At 40.1% G+C, this 14,973-nt stretch overlaps 1 protein-coding gene across 1 annotated transcript; it reads right to left on the bottom strand.

Annotated features, from left to right (window-relative positions):
- Positions 1–3,702: 3,702 nt before the first annotated feature.
- LOC116968757 (chymotrypsin-like elastase family member 1) lies at positions 3,703–14,926 on the bottom strand. The gene is made up of 8 exons (XM_033015567.1): positions 14,887–14,926; positions 13,129–13,196; positions 12,720–12,817; positions 10,416–10,541; positions 7,333–7,469; positions 5,755–5,900; positions 4,916–5,065; positions 3,703–3,720 (listed from the first exon to the last, which is right to left on the bottom strand). Exons 1-8 carry the CDS (start codon positions 14,924–14,926, stop codon positions 3,703–3,705), a joined length of 783 nt encoding a protein of 260 aa, XP_032871458.1.
- Between the last annotated feature and the right edge of the window lie 47 nt (positions 14,927–14,973).

Below are 14,973 nucleotides of genomic sequence, written 5' to 3'. Positions count from 1 at the left end.
CCTACAAAACCCACACATCTTTGGGATGTGTGAGGAAACTGGAACAACCAGAGGAAATCCAAGTGGTCACAGGGAGGACGTGCAAGCTCCACATAGACAATACCTGAGGTATTCCGACTGTGCCGCCATGCTCTGCTGGCACAATTACATTTATTGTTGTACTCTTCAAACTGGAAGGAGGATAAGAAATCAACATCAATGTTCTTTTCCAGACCAACATTCAGGTCCTAATTACACTCAGTTGCCTCCATGAGGCCGATCATCTCATTGGCGTGCCTGATCTCTAAACCACAAACTTTATTCTGACCTCCATTACAAGAAATGACCAGGCAGACAGATAAAAATTCAAAGATTTGCACAAAGGTATATTGGAAAAAAATGCAACTTCCCCACTAATATTTGGAATTCTGTGGATCATAACCACTGAAAGTGGAGAAGGAGCACTAAGAAACAAATGGTAGAAGGAGCACACCACCTCACAAGTGTCCACTCACCCTGTCAGGAACCTCCCGCCCTTGTTGTGGAAGGGTTTGCAGTTCCTATATTGGTCTTATCAACCACCCTAGGATTCATAGGGCTAAAGTGGAAGCAAGTCATCCTCAGTCAGGAGTGACTGACCAGTAAGAAGACTTGACCAGATGGACAGGAAGAAAACAGAAAACGGTGGAAATATCAACAGGTCAGGCAGCATCTATGCAGAAAGAAACAGAGATAGCATTTCAAATTAAGGATCTTTTATCTTTCACCAGAACTGATGAAATGTGATTGACCTGAAATGTCAACTCTGTTTTTCTTTTTCCACAGATAGTGCCTGACCTGCAGAGTTTATCCAGAATTTTTTATTTCAGATTTCTAGCATCTAATTTTTCACTTTTCACAAACACACTTCAACTTTGTGGAAGACGTGTTATGTTTTAGAAACATAGAAATTAGGTGCAGGAGTAGGCCATTCGGCCCTTCGAGCCTGCACCGCCATTCAATATGATCATGGCTGATCATCCAACTCAGTATCCCGTACCTGCCTTCTCTCCATACCCTCTGATCCCCTTAGCCACAAGGGCCACATCTAACTCCCTCTTAAATATAGCCAATGAACTGGCCTCGACTACCCTCTGTGGCAGGGAGTTCCAGAGATTCACCACTCTCTGTGTGAAAAAAGTTCTTCTCATCTCGGTTTTAAAGGATTTCCCCCTTATCCTTAAGCTGTGACCCCTTGTCCTGGACTTCCCCAACATCGGGAGCAATCTTCCTGCATCTAGCCTGTCCAACCCCTTAAGAATTTTGTAAGTTTCTATAAGATCCCCTCTCAATCTCCTAAATTCTAGAGAGTATAAACCAAGTCTATCCAGTCTTTCTTCATAAGATAGTCCTGACATCCCAGGAATCAGTCTGGTGAACCTTCTCTGCACTCCCTCTATGGCAATAATGTCCTTCCTCAGATTTGGAGACCAAAACTGTACGCAATACTCCAGGTGTGGTCTCACCAAGACCCTGTACAACTGCAGTAGAACCTCCCTGCTCCTATACTCAAATCCTTTTGCTATGAAAGCTAACATACCATTCGCTTTCTTTACTGCCTGCTGCACCTGCATGCCCACTTTCAATGACTGGTGTACCATGACACCCAGGTCTCGCTGCATCTCCCCTTTTCCTAGTCGGCCACCATTTAGATAATAGTCTGCTTTCCTGTTTTTGCCACCAAAATGGATAACCTCACATTTGATTGTGTGGCAGCTCTCATACAACTGCTCTCTACAGACCACTTATTTATTATTCACCTAATAACAAGATTCCTTTGATAAATATTTACTCTATTGCTTCCAGATGGAAAAACACATGGATGGTTTGAAGGTAATTTCTGATCCTGGAACGTCCAAAAATCCATTTGGACCACTGTAACTGAATTAGATCAGCAATCCTGGAGCACCCAGCTACCCAGTGGTAAGGATGGCAAGGGTCAGGGAGAGAACGGGATGACTGAGTGAGTTCAAAATTGATGGGAAATGACCAATTTTCAGCCTTGAGGCATCTCATGGGATTTTTTGGTTCAGTTCAATTTAGTTTATTGTCACATGTACCGAGGTCCAGTGAAAAGCTTTTGGAGCAATTGGAAGATGGGATGGGTATATATTTTTGTATCTTAGTAAATCTTAGGGTTATATTGTGGCAATTATCATGGCAGCCAAATGCCACACAACTTTCTTTGGGTAGAGCATGATTTATTAATTCACACTAAACATTCAATTAGCAATAACTTTATGGAAATAATTCTGTGATGTAAGTGATCCTTGCTTCTAGAATTTGATAGGTTGAATATACATACCGTGGCCCCAATACTATGCCTGTTTAAAGTTCTGATTGTCTGAGGAAATTGTCTGAGATATACAAAACGCTCCCAATGATATAGGTCGATATCCCAGAGTATTACTCTCAATGTGGAATCTGGTTGGGTGTAGCAGCAAATTACGCTTCAATTCACGCTTCCCTCCATTTAGTGCAATAATAAACTGAATAAATTTGCATTTATGTAGCATTTTGCACAACTGCTGGATGTCCAAAACATTGGTACTTCCGTAATCACTTTGTAATATGTATTATGTGAGAGTCGATTTTTGCATACCGAGTTTTTGCAAACAGCAGCCTGATGATGCCCAGATTGAACAGGACATCAGGGAAAACCTCCCTGCTCTTCCTCAAGGAATGCTTTTGCGATCTTTTACATTCAAATGAAAGGGAAGCTAGGGTTTTATTTACAATCACATTCAAAGTATAGGATGTTTGAAATTGCAGTACTCCCCGCAACATTTTACATATTAAGTGTTGAAAATGTGAATATTTAAATTGATATCACACTAGCATGATCACAAATCAAAAATATCAGCCTTAAAATCAGGATTGAAGTTTTATTTTCCCATCACTAACATATCTTCAAAGGCTGAAATAATGCCTTATCTATGTCTCTATCTGTTTTTCCGAATGTGCTGTAGATATTTGAATGAATTTAGCACCTGCTACAAATTTTCACCTGGATGCACACTCTTTTCTCCCTTTCCCCTCCCCCCCCCCCCCCCCCCCCCCCCCCCCCCCGTCCACCTCCATTTATACTCCTTCCTCTGGTTTCACATTTTGAGCATCTTCTATTCTTATATCCTTATCTCATACTTTTTCACTGTACTGGAAGATTGGAGGGTGGCAAATGTTGTGTCTCAATTCAAGAAGGGCTGCAGGGCAACAGTTGGGAACTACAGGCCAGTGAGCCTAGCATCTGTGGTCGGAAAGTTACTAGAGAGTATTCTGAGGGATAAAATTTACAGATTGAACACCGATTTTCTGTTACCCTCGGTTCCAGAGTCTTTCTGGATAATCAGTTTTTCCAGACCAACAAAGGTCACGAGATAATAAAACGTCAATACACCCCTGGCCCACTAATGACACCCCTCCCATGTCTCTAAAGCACCATGGAGTGTCAAAAACGTAAAAAATATATATAAAATGTAAAGTGAATGAAATGGGACATGTTGTTCGATGTGGGCAAGTTGGGCCGAAGAACCTCTTTCAACGCTGTATGACTATGACACTATATATCAATATCAAGAGGCAACAAACAGGAAAAATGATATAATTTTCTTGCTTTATTTAATCCAGTTAATGGAAATAGATGTATTGGCTGCATGTTGCACTTTGGCCGTCGTAATCCAGCATTTAATAATAAGCGATTTTCTGGAAAATAAAACATTCAAAATTTTCATTAATTTTTCTGAAATGCTTTGATCTGGGTTTGAACAGGAACATGACTTACAGATGTGTTGGGTGAGGTGGAGTTGGGTAGAATTTCCTTAAGAATTTCAAGAGAGAACTAGATAGGGCTCTTAAAAATAGCGGAGTCAGTGAATATGGGGAGAAGGCAGGAACGGGGTACTGATTGGGGATGATCAGCCATGATCACATTGAATGGCCTACTCCTGCACCTATTGTCTATTGTCTATTGAATTTCAGACTCTCGCTGCAACTTCAGTGGAACATTGGGGGAAAACACATTTACCTTATTTCCTGGAGATTTTACAGCGTTTCTACCCTGACTACACCTCTGCTGTTTAGTATTGCTTGGACATTTACTAGAGGCTGTATTTCCCTTGTTTGCATGTATTTATCGTGTTAATCAGCATCTCTGCATTTCCCCCAATCCATTTCCCTCTTTGTAAGTAATTTCAGATTTAAATGGATGGATAATCATTAAGGAAGCCATAATGAAGATGAGATCCCATGATCTCATCACAGAAAGCTCTGTGCAAGGTGAAATAAATCAGAATACAGCCATATTACGTTTTATGCGTTTGATCCATACATTTTTGGAATAGTGTGCTTGTATAATTAATACCAACGCCTAATTTACGCACTCGTATTCTTGAAATAACGCACTCAAATTCACGCCTATCAGTGTAGTCACGTGCTATGCCTTGCAAGATACTGTACAATACACTTACCACTTTCTCACTTTTTGTCTGCGTCATCTTTGCATGGTGCGTGTTTATTTCAACTTGCTGTATTTCACACATCTTTTTAGTGTGAAACTCTGTTTTCTCCATCAACCAAAATATTGAAGTTGTTTATCTTCCCCCGTCAATCTTTTAACATTAGAGACTCTCTGTTTTTACTTTATTAACTTTTTTCTTTATTAATGAGTAAGGTAAAAGAATAATGCTAGTCATAAATAAACTATTTATTGTGTGATGTAGATGCTTATATGGCTTTTCCTTTAACCTGTACCACTTACATACATTCTTATGCTTAATTTATGCATTTTTGAGATAAGCACTGATTTTTAAGAAGATAACCCTCACATAAAATAAGAGGTGCCTGCAGTAGCATCTTGTATGTAACATAAAATTATAATGGAAATCAAAAGCTAACGTACATTATTGATCCAGTCGATGTAAGCTGAGAAGCGGGTCCATACTGTTGGTTTCATGAACATGTCACATCCTGCTGCAGCTCCAAAGCTTGTGGCTCCATGGACATAGTAAATACCATTATGCTCACAATTCAGAGGACCTCCAGAATCTCCCTTTGAGGAAAGTTGGTGAAACCATTACTTTCAATCTCTCAGACTGGTTTATAAAATATATTATTACATTTTAAAAGGTAATTGAAATCAAGAGCAATACAAAAAAAGGAAAAGGATTGGGAAGGAACAGAGAAAGCGAAAAAAATTTGTATTGGGGAAAATGAAGAGAAATATTTGCAAAAGATAATGGAAGTGAAGTAAGAAGGACCGATATGTCAGCAAGAAATTGCTGACAGCAAGAGAAGGACAACAGAGAAAACAATGAACAAGTTGCAGTACACTGGGGAGAATTCCCCTGCTCCTTTTCAAAATAGTCAAGTGATCTTTTATGTCCACCCACTAAGCCAGACAAAGCCTCATTCTTATGGTTTAGCAGAAAGATGATACCTCCAAGAGTATGGCACTCCTTCTGAGCAGCACAAGGTACCAACCCTGATTAAATGTTCAAGTCTCTGGAGTGCAATTGGAACCTACGATATTCTGAGACAGTTTATGTGACTACTGAACTATGTTGAGCACTATGGAGAAACAATTGTGAAGTTTGTGTCAGTAAAAATGAGAGGGAGCTCATGGAATACTTGATAAGGGAGCCAGTTGAAGTTAATAAAAGATAGAGGTGTAAGTGGTGTCTAAACTTTGGGAATTGCTGCAATGTCCTTTCATTGAAAGCGAGTGACTAAGTTTATTACCTGACAACCAGAAGTGATGCCGTCACCTCCAGCACACACCATATTTTTGTTGACATAGTAGCTCCACCAGTCAGGCTGTGAGCATACTTCATAGGAAACAACCTTGATAGGAGCTTGTTGAAGAGTAGGACTAACGTTTCCATTGTCTGCATCAAGAGAAGAAATTCTGTATTGCTATTGCATTTTTGTCATTCGTTATTATTATATCCACATGATATTTTAGACGGTAATCCAGCACCATATTGCCTTTTTGTCTGAAGCCATCCTTTTGACCATTACATGGCAAGGAGCTTGAAGAAAATTATAGCCCTGGGGGATCAGTCTGGTTTACTTTAGGCATGTGCCTAAACAAGCACACTTACTTTAAACTTGAGAAACCACAAATTCCTTAAAACAAGATGAAAAATATATAGCTAGATTTTACAAAAACATAGAAGTGAAAATAAGGACTGTCGCTTTATTAATTAATTTACTTTGGACATACCACCCTTCGACCCATTGAGTCCACGCTGACCATTGATCACCCGTTCACACAAGTTCTATGTTATCCCACTGTCGCTTCCACTTCCCTTATACATGATAAAGGGAATAATGTGAATAACATTTAGTGCAAGATAAAGTCCAGTAAAGTCTGATCAAAGATAGTCCAAGGGTCTCCAATGAGTTAGATAGTGGCTCAGGACTGCTGTCTAGTTGATGGTAGAATGGTTTAGTTGCCTGATAATAGCTGGGAAGAAACAGTTCCTGAATCTAGTGTACATTTTCACACTTCTATACCTCTTGCCTGATGGAGAGGAGAGAATAGGGAGTGGCCAGCATGCAACTGGTCCTTGATTATGCTGGTGGCCTTGCCGAGCAGCGTGAGGTGTAAATGGAGTCAATGGAAGGGAGGTAGGTTTGTGTGATGATCTGGGCTGCGTCCAGAATTCTCTGCAATTTCTTACGGTCTTCGATAGAGCATATTGTGATGCATCCCGATAAAATGTTTTCTACAGTGCATCTGTAGAAGTTGGGGAGAGTTGTTGGAACATGCCAAACTACCTAAGCCTTCTTAGGAAGTCGAGGCATTAGTGTTCTTTCTTGGACATTGCTTCAATATGGGTGGTCTAGGACATTTTGCTGGTGATATATTTACTCCTAGAAATTTGAAGTTTTCAACCATCTCTGCTTTGGCGGCATCAGTACTCCATTTGCTATAGCAATGCTGGACATGAGAGATAACTGATTGTGTGTCACCATAAGAAAATAAAGGCCCTGTAATATTTTAAGTAGCAAAGTCCATGGTGATGTCATTTGCAGAGAGAATGGTACAAAGTTGTTGACCACTTCATACTACTCTATGACCTTTCCTGCCCAGTCTCTGTGACTCCCTCCAGGCTAACTCCCTGGTAGAGGCTGCTTTAGCAAAAAAGCAAAAGAACACAACGTCAGAAATCCTTGCCATGATCAAATTACATATTGTGGTGAAGATGAAAATCCTGGTCATTATTTATGTTGGAGCCATTGAGCCGACCATCAACCACTCATTTATGGGTAGGAAAGAGATGCACAAATGCACATGATTCTGATATTACTTACTTTCAGTGTAGCCCCAGCCAGTGACGTAACATAGATAGCCATTTGGTAAGATAGCACCTGCATCGGGCAAATTTGCAAGCTGGACAAATTGGTTCAGGACAACATCATGCTCCAGGTAAAGCAGCGCAATATCATTCCTATTAAAAATGGATTTGCAGCATTAGTGTCTTTTTAAAATTTTTTAACTCGTGTTGCAAATGCATGATAAGGCGAGTGCCTACAATTAGGATTACATTCAGTTTTAGGTTCTTTCCTTGTTGTTCACCCATCCTCTCTTAAATACTGTCCTTCAAACTGTAGTCCCCTCTGTTACCTCATATAATAATAATAATAATATACTTTATTACAGACTCAAGGTCCAGACAAGGGGCAACATTACATTAAAAATGCATTGCATATTAAATATCATAAATATATATAAAATCTTGGTATATCACTTATAAAAACATCTTAATTTATATTAAAAACAAAACAAAACACAATACATAAGTTAAAAATCCAGATTAAAAGATGATCAATGTCCTACAACGAGACAACGATACCAGTGTCTCCGCAGCTGGGATTCGTAGCGTGTAGTGCTGACCCTTATGTTTGACAAGGCCACAATAAGCACATTTTTAGAGTCATTTATCCTGCAAATGAATTTATACATGTGGTGTCTTAGGATAGCTTCTAAAGTACTGACTCCTGCAGCCAAAAACATATTACTGGCACTACACCATCTAGGTTGCCTTAGCAGTGTTCTCATGGCATCGTTATATGCCACCTTTAGTCTCTGCATACTTGTCTTTAAATAGTTCGACCACAGGTGCGCAGCGTAGAGTGGTGTGCCGTATGCTCTAAATAGCGACATCTTCACCACATCTGCACACGCACCAAATTTACGCAAGAGGATATTCGCCTGTACATAAAGCATGCGTCGTTGCCTATAAATATCCTCATCATCTGTCATTTGTTCTGTAATAATATGCCCTAGATATTTTATCTTATTACAGACACTGAGATTATTGTCAGAGAATTTAAAATCAGGATATTTTAGACATTTATCCTCTTTGGTTCTACAGATCATAACAGCACTCTTACTAGCATTATATTTAATGTCATGTTCCACACCATACACAGAACATATAGTAAGGAGCTGCTGGAGACCAGCGCTAGATGGACTAAAGACCACAAGATCATCTGCATACATAATATGGTTCACTAAAATATTACCAATCACGCACCCAGTGTTACAGGCTTTCAATTGTTTAGACAGATCATCAATATATAGATTAAAAAGGACTGGGGACAAAATTCCCCCTTGTCTAACACCATTGCTAACCTCAAATGGGGCTGAGACCCTATTGCCCCATTTTATTTGCATAGTCTGGTGGGCAAACCAGTAGGCCAGAATTCTAACAATGTATTCAGGCACCCCTCTTTGACTCATTTTACCAAACAGCTTTCTGTGATTAACACGGTCAAAGGCTCTGGAAGCATCAATAAAGCACATAAGGATTGAAGAGTTTTTGCCTCTATATTTGTTTACAATCTCCTTTAGGGCATATATGCATAAGTCAGTGCCATGTTTAGCTTTAAAGCCAAACTGGTTATCTGTGGTGTTAACAAACTCATTTATTCTATCCAGCAGAACTCTTTCTAAAACTTTGACAATATGCTGGCTAAAGCTATGGGCCTGTAATTATTTAGGCTGCCTACTTTACCAGCTTTGTCCTTAATGACCGGCACTAACAGGACAGACAACATTGAGTCTGGTAACAAGCCATGAATCATAAAGCCAGTAAAACAAATAGCTAGGAGAGGAGCTATCCTCATACTCGCATACTTAAGATGTTCAGCAGAGATATGATCCAAGCCACTTGCTTTGTTGTTGGACAGCTTGTTCATGGCATGATACACCTCATGTGACATAATCACCATCGAGTCATTGCTCTCAATATTGTCCACCCTATACAAGTCACCTTGGACACAGTTGAATAAAGAGCTATAACGTTGTCGCCATAACTCTGCGATATTAGCTGTTCCGGAGATTCCAGCTACAGTACATGGTAGAGATGTTTTGCAACTGCTAAGAGCTCTCACTTCCTTCCAAAAATCTGTAGCATTGTTACTTAGGAGCTTCTTAGCATGGAATCAGCCCTCATAGCTCATATATATGATCATGTGTCAGCATCTTCTTCTTGTTCTGAGGCATCTCCATGGGATCAAGGATAATGTACGACCACTCCGGTTTTGTTGGTCTGAGCTGGTTTATGAGACCAATGTAGGAACGGCAGACTCTTCCACAGATGGGGCAGGTGGTGGCTGATGGGGTGGGTGGATGGTTAGTTCATGAGGGGGTCTGCTTTTTTGGTCATTTTCACAGGACCTCCATGTGTTCTTGATGCAAGAACTCAAGATTCTCAATCCCATCCTGTATGCTTCTTCTACACTTGAGTGGTCTTGGGACAGTGATTCACAGGAGTCATTGGGGATGTTGCATTTCTTCACGATGGCTTTGAGCACATCCTTGCATCTTTTCCTTTGTCCATGACAGAGCTCAGAATAGTGTCTATTCTGGAAGTGTGGGGATGAACATGTGAGTGACGACATCTTGACCTTCAAATACTCCTTTTCCTCAATTGACCAACGTTTGTTCTGGTTCATTGAAGGCAGTGGTGTATTTCATATGCATGTCTGCCTTTTCTGAGAGGTGGCTCCTTAGACATGGGAAGCGGTGCATGTTTTCCAGGTTGTTGACATGGTGTGGTGAGGTAGATTAGTAGAAGACCTTTATCTTTTGGATGTTGAATGTAACACTCATCTTCTCAAATGCTTTGGTGAAAGATCTGTGTAGGAGATGAGTGTCTCCCTCTCACACACAGACGTACACTGAACAATCGATGTGTGGGCATATATCTTTTTTTGCTACACAAAGTTATCCATGAGTCATTGGTGATTCCACATCAATGGTGCTTTTATGAGATTGTGATTCAAGTAGCGGCTGTAATAGACTAGTTATTCAAAATTCAAAAGTTATTCAAAATAACTTTGATGTCAACACAATATGCATTGGTCCAAAATATTATATTGTTACATACCCAAGTCCAAGATCCCCATTCCAACCTTCATGGACGATAACATGTTGTACGTAAATGTACTGTTCGGTTTTATCATCCTCATAAATGTTGTGATCACCCACCACGACACGGCGTGTTATACCTGGACTGTAAGTGAAAAAAAATGATGTCACTTTAACCAAAGGGATTGGCAAGGGTAGATAGGTGTGTGGGAAGGTGGCTTCAGCAAAGAAATGCCCTACATTTTATTAGTTTAATTTACTTTAGAGATACAGCACGGAAACAGGCCCTTCAGCCCACCGTGTCCCCACCGACTAATTATCCCCCCACATTAAAACTATCCTACACACACTACGGACAATTTACACTTACACCAACCCAATTAACCTACAAACATGTACGTCTTTCGAATTTGGGAGGAAACTGAAGATCTCGGAGAAAATCCACGCAGGTCACAGGGAGAACGTACAAATTCCGTACAGACAGCACCAATAGCCGGGATCGAACCTGGGTCTCCGGTGCTGCAAGCGATGTAAGACAGCAACTCTACCGCTGCCCCACTGTGCCGCCCTGTTTTATATACAGTGAGGTTGGTTTAAAAGAAAATCAATTGTCAAATATAATGGTATTTCCCAAAGGATGCAATGGTAAATTCTATGATAGTCTTTCATGCATTTAATATGCTATTGTATAGAATTGCTGGGTGTAAATCAGTGATGTCAATTGGTGTGCAAATTATTTGATGTTGTTGCTGCAACAATTGAGAACTACTTTTCATTGAAGAAACAGCATGGGTCTTAATTTGCAGTAATTCTTGTTGACAGGCTTTGTTGATTAAAACTTTGTTAGAGATGGCAAGTAAAAGTTGTTGTTTTATAGTGTAGACTATTGAAAATCATATACTCTTCCCCAGTGCACAGATCCCTTGTTGGAATTTAGTTTTTGGTCAGGGAGTATCTGTGTGTGGAATAAATGAATCTCAGTCGAATTGCCTTATGAAGTATTCCGAATGAATAGATTGGAAAGACATCGATCTGGAGAAAGGGAGAAAAATGGGAAGAACCAAATACTTCGGAAAAAGACACAAACACAGATTTCAAAATCACAAAGGTGGAAAAGGTTGGGAATATTTTCACAGAATGTAGTGGATTGCCTTCCTCTGAAAATTTAGTAGACTTATTTACTGACACAGGATAGAAAAAAACCCATTTCACAGACTCACAGCAAACACGCAACATTAAGATACTGATGGCACCACAAAATCATGTTAAGTGTGTATTGATCAAATTATTGCAGTTGTGATTTTTTGCACTATAAAATATGGAGGGTTCAGGATAAGTCTGGTTAACTCACAAGACAACTGTGAACAGGACTCGTCACTTTTGTGCAAAGGAACAGACACCTCTAATTGATTAGCTGGGTGAGAGGTGCGTGTGTTAAAGTTAAAGGGCGGTTTGCGAAAAAACTGGACGGCCGATCAGCTGTACTCAGGAAACAAACGCCTATGGTTCAGTGGTTCTTTATTGTCACGTATGCACTGCACAGTGAAATTAATTTTGCACAGCTCACACATGCACAAGAGCTTGAGTGATCACCAGAGTGAGTTGTGTTGAGAGTCGGAGCTGGAAAGAATATATGAATTGAAATTACAGTTACAGTCAAGAGTTAAAGCTGCATAAGGTTGTTGGAGTACATAAATCAGATTAGTGCATGGTCTGATACAGTAGTTTATATCATCACTTTTCGTAGTTTTCTGCAATACTGAAAAACATAGATAATCTGCTATCCCATTATTTGGAAATCCCGATGGTTTGGATCCAGCTCACTGGTGACGTTTTCTGTGCTCCCTTGAAATTCACAGGAGCTCTAAGCGTGTCAAAGGAACAGAGTTTTACTGTATCTTATTTTATTTCTAGTGCTTGCACATAATCAGCCTTAATAAATGTTTCAAGGAGTTTTGGGTTATGTTGCTCTTTTAGATTTTACCAGCACAGAGGTGCAGAGGTAGAGTTGCTGCCTTACAGCGCCAGAGACCTGGGTTCTATCCTGACTATGGGTGCTGTCTGTACGGAGTTTGAATGTGCTCCGGCTACCTCCCACATTCCAAAGACGTGCAGGTTTGTAGGTTAATTGGTGTGTAAATTGTCCCTAGCGTGTCGAACTAGAACTAGTGCATGGATGATTAATGGTTGGCGCAGACTGGGTGGGCCAAAAGGCCTGTTTCCACTCTGTATCTCTAAACTAAACTACTCCACCTGCAGAGGCTCAGGCTGATCTCAGCGAATAGGTTATAAACGACAAATAGTACCAATCAAAATCATTCACCTGTCCACACAGTGAGCAGCAGTCAGCACCCATCTGTTACGAATTAAAGTCCCTCCACAGGAGTGGTACCAGTAACCAGCGTAACCTTGAAGAGAAATCTGGTCAAGGAAAAAAAAAGATTGAACTGGCATGTGTTCAATTTTGCGATCAAAACTGGCATTTTGCGATGTAAAGCGCCTTGAGTATTAGAAAGGCGCTATATAAATCCCATCCATTATTATTATGTGTTAAAATCATATTTTAAAAAACAGAGCTTCATATTAATGCAGAAAATGTGGCTAGAAAAGCTGGCAGAAAACAGAAAAGTGATGGAGACTTATTAATACAAGTATTTTCATTCTCTCGGAGTTTACAGAGCGCCTATGATTTTGTTGTTGTTGTTGTTGAGGTAATGTTTTATCTTTCTCACCTGCCATGGCCACGCATGGCGATTTGCCTCAGTCCCTCCAATGACTCGATTGTTTTCTGAACAGAGCCCTGTATATATTGAGAAAATGAAATGTTTTCATTACATCATTACTGACGTTTGCTATCTTAAAATTCAATTCATGTATTTGGGAAGTCTGTAAAAGGCACTGAATTCCATCAGTAATGTGAGAATTCAAATTTCAATAGGTCCCAGAGCAGGTCAGGTCAAATTGTTAACCTGTAGAACTGTTCAATTTGTCTTATTTATGAGTTTAGTTTAGTTTAGAGAAACCGTGCGGAAGCAGGCCCTTCGGCCCACCGAGTCTATACTGAACAGCAATCCCTGTGCATCAACACTATCCTACACACACTAGGGACAATTTTACATTTATAACAAGCCAATTAACCTACAAACATGTGCGTCTTTGGAGTGTGGGAGGAAACCGAAGATCTCGGAGAAAATGCACGGGGTCACAGGTAGAACGTACAAATTCCGTACAAACAGCACCCAAAGTCAGGAACGAACCCAGGTCTCCGGAGCCGCAAGCACTGTAAGGCAGTAATTCTACTGCTGTGCCATCGTGCTGCCCAGTTACAAGTTTATAAGATAAATGTAGATGAAGAAGATAATTTATCCCAAGTTCATCCATTACAGAATGTAGCATGCAATTTGTTCATAAGTTCATTCCATGTTTGATTACCCTTTATGTAAATAAATGTGCTTTTCACTCAATTGAACCATCATCACCATGTCCTGCTCCTGCAATATAATATGCACAACAAGGCAACAGCACTAAAAACGGTTTATCTAGTCCTAGGAAAAGTGGCTGCGCCAAACAGTCAAATGAAAGAAACTAAGTACAAATAATTAGCCATCCTTCAGTGTAAGGACGCTGACCGCTGGAATATTTATAGGGTGGGGATCATGAATAGAATGATGGGAGTTCTGTGTGATCCCAAAACTTAAGCCTACATGTGTAGGAAGGAATTGCAGATGCTGGTTTAAACTGAAGATAGACTCAAAATGCTGGAGTATTTCAGCGGGACAGGCAGCATCTCTGGATAGAAGGAATGGGTGATGTTTCGGCTCGAGACCCTTCTTCAGACTTAAGCCTACATGTTAATCACCCTATCTCAAGCCTCAAAAAACAAAATTTTTGTCTTCTTTATTACCCATTCTTGTGCCCTGTCTGAGTGAATTGTCCAATTTTACTCACCATACAGTTTAGCGTTGTGAACTTGTTTCCGTCGATAACGATATATAGGCTGATTACATAAACCTGCAATAATTTTGATACATTTGGAATCGTAAGGCACCAGGAATGGTGGAAAATTCGACAGGATTCAGTTGCTCTGGTTCTATGATACATTGCTGTTTCTCTTGGAATGAGGTTGAGCAGTTCTTGTGTTCACGCGTTTCCAATCTGATATCACAAGTGGAGGCAGGACTGGAGATGGGACCTTCTAGATTTTCTGCTGGAGCTAGGACCTTCTGCATTTGCTACTGGGTATGGGGCATTCTAGATTGTCACCTGGAGATGGAACCTTCTAATTTTCCCAGGACTGCTGTCTTTGATGTCAATTACGTAAAGTTTAAATCTGGTTCAACAGCTCCTTAGTAAACTTTATTCTTCACAATACTCATTTGATTTGAAATAGCAACTGCCTGGCATTTAATTTTCTGGTCAGTAACAACTAAAGCTTTTTCTGCATTAGAAAATATTCTTTTTGTAGGCAAACTAATTGAAGCTGTACTTACCAAGCAGGGCAAGGCTTGCTAAAACCAACAGTCGCAACATCGTGGCAGGTGTATTGTAGAACCTTTTGACTGCATGGCCCAGCATTT

The sequence above is a fragment of the Amblyraja radiata genome, chromosome 46 (assembly GCF_010909765.2).
Source record: "Amblyraja radiata isolate CabotCenter1 chromosome 46, sAmbRad1.1.pri, whole genome shotgun sequence".
Lineage (NCBI taxonomy): Eukaryota > Metazoa > Chordata > Chondrichthyes > Rajiformes > Rajidae > Amblyraja > Amblyraja radiata.
Note: the sequence above shows the minus strand (reverse complement) of the source record. Positions and strands in the feature narration are given on the sequence as shown.